The sequence below is a fragment of the Benincasa hispida genome, chromosome 3, assembly GCF_027475165.1.
Source record: "Benincasa hispida cultivar pf3 chromosome 3, pf3_genome.v1.1, whole genome shotgun sequence".
In the NCBI taxonomy this organism is placed as follows: domain Eukaryota; kingdom Viridiplantae; phylum Streptophyta; class Magnoliopsida; order Cucurbitales; family Cucurbitaceae; genus Benincasa; species Benincasa hispida.
Genome location: NC_143480.1, coordinates 16816702 through 16827504, shown reverse-complemented (window position 1 = coordinate 16827504; position 10803 = coordinate 16816702). Strand labels below are relative to the sequence as shown.

The 10803-nt window shown below is 33.4% G+C and overlaps 2 protein-coding genes across 2 annotated transcripts; one reads left to right on the top strand and one right to left on the bottom strand.

Moving 5' to 3' along the window:
• The first annotated feature begins 450 nt into the window (after window positions 1–450).
• On the top strand, window positions 451–3850 carry LOC120073238 (putative protein phosphatase 2C 60). The gene is made up of 5 exons (XM_039025962.2): window positions 451–1050; window positions 1336–1819; window positions 1944–2311; window positions 2761–2997; window positions 3209–3850. The coding sequence occupies exons 2-5, from the start codon at window positions 1501–1503 to the stop codon at window positions 3476–3478; spliced, it is 1194 nt and encodes a 397-aa protein (XP_038881890.1). The 5' UTR covers window positions 451–1050; window positions 1336–1500; the 3' UTR covers window positions 3479–3850.
• Window positions 3840–10541, bottom strand: LOC120073461 (putative serine/threonine-protein kinase PBL7). Its single transcript, XM_039026310.2, has 6 exons — window positions 9490–10541; window positions 6802–6873; window positions 6662–6730; window positions 6515–6577; window positions 5026–5348; window positions 3840–4510 (listed from the first exon to the last, which is right to left on the bottom strand). Exons 1-6 carry the CDS (start codon window positions 9872–9874, stop codon window positions 4085–4087), a joined length of 1338 nt encoding a protein of 445 aa, XP_038882238.1. The 5' UTR covers window positions 9875–10541; the 3' UTR covers window positions 3840–4084.
• Window positions 10542–10803: the final 262 nt, after the last annotated feature.

Here is a 10803-nt window from a genome sequence, read left to right as displayed (position 1 = left end):
GGCTATATCTGATATTTAATTTATTTGTTAAAATATCATTTTAATCTCTACATTTTGAAGTTGATTCAATTTTAGTCTCTCTAATTTCAATAAATCTTAAATTTAATCCTTCATGCTAGTTTATTGTTGATTTCTTTACAAAAATGTTACCTTATTAACATTTTTACTATAAATTTTGAAAATATATTCACATAATGTATTTATATGAACGAAAATTATTATTATTATTATTATTAATTCAATTTTGATAAATATTAATTTTGAAATTTTTTTTTAAGATTTATTAAAAGTATTAGAATTAAAATTGGATAAAGATGAGTATAAAGATTAAAATTAAATAAACTTCAAAATATAAAATTTTAACTAATTTATTTTTAAAGGGAAAAAATTATATTTAATTTATAGAAAAATGTCATTTAATATATTTTAAAAATATGTCCAACGAATAGGAAAACCACTTTTGAAAATTATTTTATTTCATAGAAATCTTCTCAAGACCAACTGTCCCAATTCTCCATTTGATCTCACAAGAACTTCAAAAGTAGAAGCAAAATTATAATATAATGGTGATGATCAATGGCATTGTTCTATTCTATTCCTCCCGTTTGCATCCACTTTCTGTGTCTCTGGTTTATATTTGTGGAGCCCATTGAAAACCCATTTGCATTTTGGCATTTTTACTTTTCCGCCATAGCTTTTGGTTCGAGTTCTAGGTGCCACACCAGGTAGAACGAAGGTCAAAACCATTTCAATTCTTCTTTTCTTCTCAAACCCACTTCTTTGAACACACGGAATCTGGGTTTTTCTTCTTCTTCTTCTTCTTCTTCTTCAATTTCCATAGTCAGAAGGAGCAAAAGAGTTTGGAGAGATTTTTCTTTATGGTGGCCGATAAATTTGAAACCCCTTTTGCCTACAGTTTCTGTTTGATGGATCTGTGGATCTACCGCTTTTTGAACCCACATGTATTGCCCTGTCCTTTTTAGATCTCCATCGTTTTCATTTGGTATCATTCAGTAGCTGACCGAACTGATTGGATAGCCTAATTGCAGAGTGAGTTCGTTTTACTTTTTCATCGTCTCTTTTTTCTATAGTTTGTGTTTTTCATTTAGTTTTTCCGGAATTTGAGCATAAGGATGAGTTGTTTTCTGGTTCGTTTGCTGGAAGTGAAGGTGTGGTTTGCTGTAGCACTTTTTTTAATTTTGATATTTAGTCAACAGATTATGGGAGTATTTTTGTTTTCTTTTTCTGTTTAGAATCTTAGTTTGATGTAAAGAGATGATGAGTTTCTGTTGTATTGTGTTCATTGAGATTGTTGACCGAAATATGCAATCACAGGAGCCAATTGTCAGATTGAGAAGTTTTGCTGCTTCGAGTTGGGAGTGATTTCTTTTCTTCTTATTTGTTTGCTGGGATAGCCGGCTGGTGGGAGTTTTTGGTCAGAATGGTATGGTTACCCTTTTTGAATGCGGAGTTAAGATGCTGGAGCTGATGAAATGAGGGATGTTATCCAGCTTGATGAACTTTCTGAGGGCTTGCTGGGTGCCGTCCTCGGACAATATCGTACACAGCGGTTCGGATTCAGCAGGCCGTCATGAAGGCTTACTATGGTACAAGGATATTGGACACCACATGAATGGTGAATTTTCAATGGCTGTCGTCCAGGCCAATAACTTGCTTGAGGATCAGAGCCAGATCGAATCGGGTTCATTGAGCTTGCTCGACTCCGGGCCATATGGAACCTTTGTTGGTGTTTATGATGGCCATGGTGGGCCTGAAGCATCAAATTACGTATATGAGAATCTTTTCCAGCATCTAAAAAGTAAGAACTTTAATCGAGATGGATAGCTTTTTGTGATTATGATTGTTGGACTTGGGGTACAAGATTGAAATGAGTTCATGTTCTTCAGTGTAATAGAGTCTGAGCATTTCATTTGAAAGTGCAGGGTTCACCTCAGAACAACAATCAATGTCAACTGATGTAATAAAGAAAGCATTTCAAGCTACAGAGGAAGGGTTCATTTCTTTAGTGACTAAACAATGGCAAATGAAGCCCCAAATTGCAGCTGTTGGTTCATGCTGCCTGATTGGTGTGATCTGTGGTGGCACCCTTTACATAGCCAACCTTGGTGATTCCCGTGCTGTGCTCGGAAGGCTCGTGCGGTCGACTGAGGAGGTTATTGCCGTGCAGCTATCAGCAGAGCATAATGTGAGCATAGAATCTGTCAGAAGGGAGATGCATTCTCTGCATCCAGATGACTCACATATAGTAGTTTTAAAGCATAATGTATGGCGAGTAAAGGGCTTAATACAGGTAACTCATTTACATGGCTAAGAAATTTCTTACCAGCAGGGAATATAATTCTCATTCTGGTGAATGTGTTGTCAATGAAGCATGCAAATGAATGAGTTTTATGCTTTGTTAATCTCTTGTAGGTTACTGAGCTATAGATGTCAAGCCTCGAGCTCAGAAATTTCTTTTAAAGCAGACGAAAGAAAAAGAAGTTACTTTTTACTTGCTTAGTTGTAGGTCTTTTGGCAAAGAGTTCTGTTTTTCATTCATAGCAATTTCATCTTTTCTCTCTATCCCTCTCCCCCCATTAGAGGGTCCTTATTTCATTAGCAGCAATGCAGCAATACCTGGATGGCGCGATTTCCATTACCGTAATATGTTTCATTATCACAAATTTTCCTGGCATAGTGGAATGAGGTGTTTTGAGAACTTATTTATTCACATTATAGATTCTTTTCTTTCAATTGCAGGTTTCTAGATCTATCGGTGATGCGTATCTAAAGAGAGCAGAATTCAACAGGGAACCCTTGTATGCTAAGTTTAGGCTTCGTGAACCGTTCACTCGACCAATATTGAGCTGTGAACCATCAATTTCGGTGTATGAGCTTCAAGCACATGATCAATTCATCATATTTGCCTCTGATGGCCTGTGGGAGCACATTAGCAATCAGCAGGCTGTAGATATTATTCGAAATCACCCGCATAACGTAAGATATTTATCTTGTCATAAATGTATGATTGTAATTGAAGTATGTCTGTTGATGAGGGACTTGTCAACATTTGAATTTACTAGAATATCTGCTCCTTGTGGTTTCTGATTGTTCGAATTTACATTTATGGATCATACAAGGTGGTGGTGAAAAGTTAAAGATGAATTAAAAGATCAAATTTGAATTGTCTGCTTTTGTGTTCGTGCAGGGAAGTGCTAAGAGGTTGGTGAAAGCTGCTATGCTGGAAGCAGCCAAGAAACGAGAAATGCGATATTCAGATTTGAAGGATATTGATCGTGGTGTACGCCGCCATTTTCATGATGACATCACTGTCATAGTTGTATTTCTTGACTCTAATCTTGTAAGCAGAGCGAGCTCGGTCCGAGGCCCAACCACATCTTTGAGAGGGTGTGGCGTTATCTTACCTACAAAATCTCTAGCTCATTGCGCCACACCTACAGAACTTAACACAATCTGATGAATTGGTCGACTCTTGTTCTAGCTGTCATGTAAGTACCTTGTGCTGGGTCTTCAGAACTGCCACGGCCCCATCAGCAATGAATATCACGTATAAGTTACACGCAAGAAGGTTCAGTAAATTCTTTTAGTGCATAATTTAACATTTAACATGGCATGTACTCTATGTAGTTTCCAACAGTTTGAGCAGGAGTAAAAGAACTAGGAAAATAGAGCTTAATAGTTAATGGTAGCCTTCTTCTTCTTCTAGCCAAGAAGATTCTTTCTTTCATTTCATCTTTATATTTTCAAATTTTTCCCTTCTTTCTCCCCATTCTTTAGAACTCAAGGACACACAATTGTAAAACCTATAGAATAAATCCTGTTCAAGAAAGATCATTGTTTCTTCCCATTCATTTTGGATTACATTGCTTTTGGGCTCTGTAAATTATATGGAAGAAGTTAAGAGGATTATTCCAGAAAATCGAAAAACTTCCGTTCCTTAAAACTGAACTTTCTGCACTAAAACTTGCTAGTTCTGACTGAGTTCAACTATACAGAAAGGCAAAAAACTAAACCGAACCAAACTGAACCTGACTCAGTCCATTTTACACATCTTCGTCAAGAATCAGTTCTTATTTTGTTCATCATTTGCAGCCATGGACAGCTGCTGTTCGATACTCTCATCGATGTCGATGGAAACACTATCAATCTCAAGGCAATTTAAGCTTGCACTCTCGAATGCAAAAGTATCCATCCCGACGCGAAACTTCCCAAATTTGATACCTTCAATGCTCACAAGGCTTTCAGAATATTCAAACTCCATGGATTTCTGCTTAAGTTGCTTCCTCTTGCTGAAGTTGTCAGCTCCATGAAGAGCTTCCTCTAGCTCTTGCCAAACCTGAGCCATGGTTGGACGGTACTTGGGTTGTTGTGAAGTGCATTTCAGTCCAAGTTGCCCCATCTTTAGCATCACTTCCAAATTGCATGGCTCAATGAGAAGATCTGCATCCAAAATCTCTTCAACTCTCCCCTTTTCTATGCTGGGTCTTGCCTGCAATTTCACCCACCAGTTCATTCATTACTTTGCTTTTAGAAACAAGATTAAATTGTAAATTTAGTCCAAACTTGGAGTAAGGTAGAATTTAATCCCTACGGTTGGATAAAAAACCTCATAAATAGTTCATATGATTTGATAAAATCATAAGTAGTCCCTATTTATGAAAGTTTTATCAATCCACACGGACTAAATTCTAACTTTCTTCAAATTATATAAGGATTAAATTTGCAATTGAACCTCGAAACTACTTTTCAAACAAAATAGATTAAATTACTGGAAGTACTCTGAACTTTGTTCTTTTCAAAAGTTGAAATATTACCCTTTACATGTTAGAATATAGGATGAAAACCAAGACTTGAAACGAAAATTAGAACTCGAATACTGGCACTATTGTTTCTGGTTACTGCAATATCCGTTTCAAGTCTCATTTTTCATCCGAAATTCTACTCCAAGAGTAGTTTTGAGCGAAGTTCAGTGGTACTTTTTGCAATTTTAACAGAGTTGATTACCCATTGAACAATGTGAGAATTGGGGAGGGATTGATTGGAAGCAAGAACTGGACGAGCTGAAACGAGTTGAAGAAGAATAATGCCGAAGCTGTAGACATCACTAAAAGGAGTTAAATGAAAGGTAGAGCAGTAAGCAGGGTCCAAGTAGCCTGGTGTGCCTTTGATCTGGCTGCTCACATGCGACCGGTCGCCGACGGGGCCCGATCGCACCAGCCCGAAATCACAAACCTTCGGCTCCATTCCATCTCCGATCAAGATATTGCTTGGCTTTACGTCCCTGTGGATTATGCTTGCCTTCGCCCCTTTGTGTAGATGACCAATCCCTTCCCCAAAAACGAAAAAACAGTTATTTTTCTCTCTAGATTTTTGCAAACATTAATGTGAGAATGGTAGGTTGATTGTATTATACACTTGCGAGTAGTTATTTTTGTGCGGCTCACTCTAATTATAATAAAAAAGAAAATCGAGTGATTCGATATTGGATTGGCAAATCTTCGCAGGGTCGGGTCTCCGTCCCGATCGAGGTGGGAGAATTACCGGTTTGACTGACAGACTACAAGAATGGAATCCTTGACCCCGATTAAAATCGAGGATGGGTCCCCGCAAGGACTTGTTTCCCTGGTTGGGAATCCCTCCTTCGGCTCTGTTGCCAACCCTAGTTGAATATTGGATGGATTGCAGAAAGATATATATAATATATTTTTTATATCACTATATTACAGAACTGAGCAATTAAAAAAAAACCATATATCAATCAATTACAACAAATTTTCTTTCAAAAGACGGTCTATCTGCCATAATTGAGCAGATAAGATACCAATTATCATATGTATAAATAAACTTCTTTAGTTACCCTTTCCTTCTAAAAAATAATATTCTATTTTGTTAAAAGAAGATTTATGAAACTCATAAGAATGGTCAATTCAAAAGTAAGGTTAAGGTGAAGGTCAAGATAGACATTAAAAACAACTAATGATACCAGCATTTAAATATTTGGGTAATTGTGAGAAATAGCTCTCAAGCCTTTTTATCTTTCACAAACAACACCAATTTTTGACCAATTATTTTAATGACTCATCACAATGTATCTCGGCCAAGATCTATACTAAGACTAAAAGAAAATTTTAGCTTCTTTTAATGACATATTCAAACCATCATTTTTTTTACTTTCTCGATGAAATTCTGACCATGACGAAGATCAGGACAGACTATTATTGTGTACATCTTCCCCAAATCTTACATAATCTGTGAAAATTACATACGCAATCTTTTTAAATTCTCTATTTCTAATCTAAATCCTCGATTCAATCTCAAATATTATGTATGTAATCTTTTTCAAATTTATCAAAACGAGCATATCTCAACGGACTTATAGATGTACTAGAAATCAAGAGTTACATAGTTCAAATCTCCCTCAATCTATCAAGTATTATATCGGACAATTCTCCCAAGTATTTGTCTTTATAATTTGGGTAAGAAATAAGCATACCTTTGGCTGCTCCAATAGCTATATTAACTCTCTGTCTCCAAGTCAAGTTTCTTCCTCCACGACCTATTGAAAAACCACAACTCACAACACATATTTATATATATATATGTATATGAAAATGACATTAAAATGTTAATTAAAATTTACCAATCATGTAATCTAGTAGTGATCCATTTGGTACATATTCATAAACCAATATTCTCTCTTCTCCATATCCTGCCCAACACATTTTCACATTTAAAATATTGCTCTTGAAAACTTCAATTTAGATTATTATTTTGATGTACCTGTAATTTCTTCACAATATCCCACCAAAGCTACCAAGTTCTTGTGCTTTACTGATGACAACAGCTTCACTTCTGCTATGAGCAAATCAATCGTTGTGAAGTTCAATCTTACGATGTCGTTTAAGTTTGGCATTTTGTTTATCTTCGATACAATGTTAAATCACTATTTTTTTCGGTATTGTGCCTTTGCTTCTAGTTTAAGCATTTCTTTCCCTTTTCAATTCATCGTCATAACCAAAATTTTAGAACAATAGAGATTTAAACTCAAGTCTTTGACAATTATTTAAAGGGTTGGTTGTACAAATAACAAGCAAACCCAAAATAATAAAAAGTTATAGCATAAGGATAAATTAAGAATATGGTACAAAATTAGCGTCAGATATCATTGATAGCAGCTATCATTGATAGCCATATTGGTACATGACTAAAAAGCCTACATGCAACCCACCATTTCACCTTCTTCTTCTGGTTTTCTCAAATTGAAAACTATTGGTGATAGCCACTGACAGCTACTATCGATTGCTATCATTAATAGCTGCTATTAGTGAAATCTTTCAATTTGAGAAATATTAATACAACATTGAAATAGTAACACTTGAAATATTAGCTTTCAATTTGCTATCAGTTATCTGTGGCTATCATTAATACATTTTTATCAATTGGAATCAAACTTGAAATATTAACACTTAAGGCTATTAGTAGCTATCAATTATAGACTTTGGGAAACTATCAACTTTCAAAATTTAATATTTAAAGCTACAAGTGATAGAAGTCTATTAGTGAGAGGTCTATAAATGACTATCATTGATAGCTTCTATCACTAATAGAAGTCATATCACCAATATCATTAATATCATTAATTTAATTGATATATACCTAAGTCATATCTTTCTATATACATATATCACTGATAACTTCTATCAATTATACTTTTGGTAGTGACTATCACTGATAGGTGATAGCTTTTAGCAGTAGCTATCAATGATAAATTTTCATCAAATGAAATTGGCTTTTATATCATATCATTGATATATGGATATCACATAAGTTCTTTCTATCACTAATATTACTAATATCATGGTTATCGGCGATAGCTTCTATCACTAATAACATGCTATTAGAGATAACTTTCATCATTCCTTTTAACCATCAAATAACATGCAATCGTTGATAGTTTCTATAACTGATAACATGCTACTAGTGATAAATTCTAGGCATCCCAGTTACACTTTAGTTTGAGATTTAACTTTATTAATTAAATTCATTAAGTTTATTGATGTTAAATTTCATACTTTTAAAGTCCTGAAAAAGGAATGGGTATGTTTGTAACATTCTCATTTCTCATTTCGTTTCTAAAAAAGATATCAAATTTCAGAAATTGAGAAAAATAGTTGTTTCAGTTCCTTGGTTTGAACCTAGTTTTCTCAATTATTTTTTAATTATTTAATTTTTAATTGGAAAGTAAAAATAAGTAATGGAAAAAATTAACAATGAAAATAATTGAAGATAGAAAAGAAAAATTAACAATGAAAAAAAGGTAAAAAGTAAAGTTAAGTAATGAAAAAAATTGAAGCTAATTGAAAAGGAAAATGGAAAAAGGGAATAGAAAACACACAACCGGAGAGGAGAAGAAATAGGGAAAGAAAAAGAAAAAAATGGAGAACACGGGGAAGGAAGAAAAAGGGGGAAAAAAAAAAGAAAAAGAAAAAGAAAGAAAAGGAGGAATAGAGAAGGGCAAACTTGAAAAAAAAAAAAAAAAATTGAAAGGCGGTTGGTCAACATTTGTCATATATGCAATTATTTTTAAATAGTGCTATATTGATAGATATTTTTTCTTATTTTCCTACCTATTATAATTTTGCTTTTTTTCAAAATATTAGTGTGTGAACATTCATGAAAAACATTTTAACCCATAAACTTTACTACATAGAAATTTAGTTTATTCACTAAAAAATTAATACTTCATAATTTCACATGGATTAAATTATTAAAAATGTGATGGATTAAATTATTAAAAATGTGATGTGTAAGACTAACCCTTATCGACTAATTTTTAAAGACTAAATTATTGTTTTAGTTCAACAATACATGAGGGTCGGACAATTCAAAACTAGTTTAGGTAAGCTCAATTTGGATTTACATAATAGAAACTAAGGTCCCGTTTGTAACCATTTTGTTTGTTTGTTTTTTTTAATTAAGCTTATGGACACTAATTTTACCTCCAAATTTATTATTTTGTTATCTACTTTTCATCAATAATTTAAAAAACCAAACCAAATTTTGGGAACTAAAAAAAAATTTCAAAAAGTTGTTTGTGTTATTAGAATTTGACTAAGAATTTAATCATTGTACTCAAGAAAGATACAAATTATTATAAGAAATGTAGATGAAATATGCTTAATTTAAAAAAAAAAACCAAATGATTACCAAACGAGTCTAAAGAAACTAAATTGTTAGTTTCCTATAAATTTTTCTAAAAATGTTCGACAAAAAATATTTGAAAAAAAATGATTTCGAAGAACAAAGACAGGTCTGGATTAACATAAGAGAGACTTAAAGTTTAAGGGATTCATAAGAGATAAAAATCAATTATTTTAAAATTAGTTGAGCCGAACAAAGAGTGGAGTTGTAATCCTCCCGAGTCAATATAAACCTAAGGTTAGTTAAATAAGGAGAGAAATAATTTACCATTTCGAAATTCATCAAGAGAAGTATAAGAATCAGCATGTGGTCTTTTTATGGCAACAATTTCCTCATCACTCTCAAAAACGCCTTTATAAACATCAGCAAAAGAACCAGATCCCAACAAATATTCCCTACTGAAATTCTTCGTCGCCTTCTCCAATTCCTCAAATTCGAACCTTCTCAGCTTCAATTTCCCTTCCCTCAAGCTTCCCTTCGGCTCTCTCCCCCGCCGTTGCCGGAATTTCTGCACAATTTTCCTGCGAAATACGCAGAACAGCAACGCGCTCAACGACACCACCACCGCCACTCCGACGACGAATTCTACCCAGCGATTACTCCGGCTCGGCGGCGGAGAAAGCGCCGGTGAAGAAGCAGGAACGTAGCCCATTTCTTGTGAAGAGAGTTACAGAGATTGAGGTAGGGTATATGGAAAATTAGGGGAAAAGTGAGAGTGGATTTTTAAAATGGAAGAGTAAAGAAATGATTGAAGAGAAGAATTGAGACTTGTTCTTCAAAGTAGCAGGACGGCACAGAGAGCCAAAACAGAGACCTATAATAAAAAGTTTACATCAACGGTACGTACGTGTGGATTGTTTAAATATTAATTTACAAATTTAGTGCTATATCCTTAGTTTCATAAAATTCTCCAATATTTGTGAAAACTATTTATAAGGGGACCATATGAATATTTATGAAATTTTAAATTTTAAGTTAGGCTTAAATTACCATCATTAGAGACGAGATTTATAATTTAACTTTATTTCAATCAAAATTGAATCATTTGTTATTTTTTAGTTTCTTTATCGTGAAAGTAGAATTTCAATTGACATTAAACTTGGTAGTACCAATTTTTATATCAATTGAGATAGGGGTGTTCATAGGTTGGGTTAGATTAGATTTGAAGATTTTTTTAGACCTAATCCAATTGTTCATGTTGTAAATTTCTTCAACTTAAATAACTCTTATTAAAACATGAACCTAACCCAATCTAACTATAAAATATTTAGGTTTGGGTTGGTTCGGGTTACTTGGGTCATTTATTTAAAATTTTATTCTAAAAAGAAGTCAAATATAAATATGTAAAAATCTTATTTAATTATCTTCCTATATTGAATTAAGATTAACAACTCAATTTCAATTTATTTTCATTTTTAAAGTGCTAGGAAACTATTTTTAAGAGTTGTTGGAGAATAATAAAATTAAATAAAACTAAAATCAATATATATATATATATAAATAATTTTATTATAAGTAACAAAAAAAATATTTTAAAGTTAATAATAAGTTCAGGTTGGTTCATGAATTCATCTTATATAC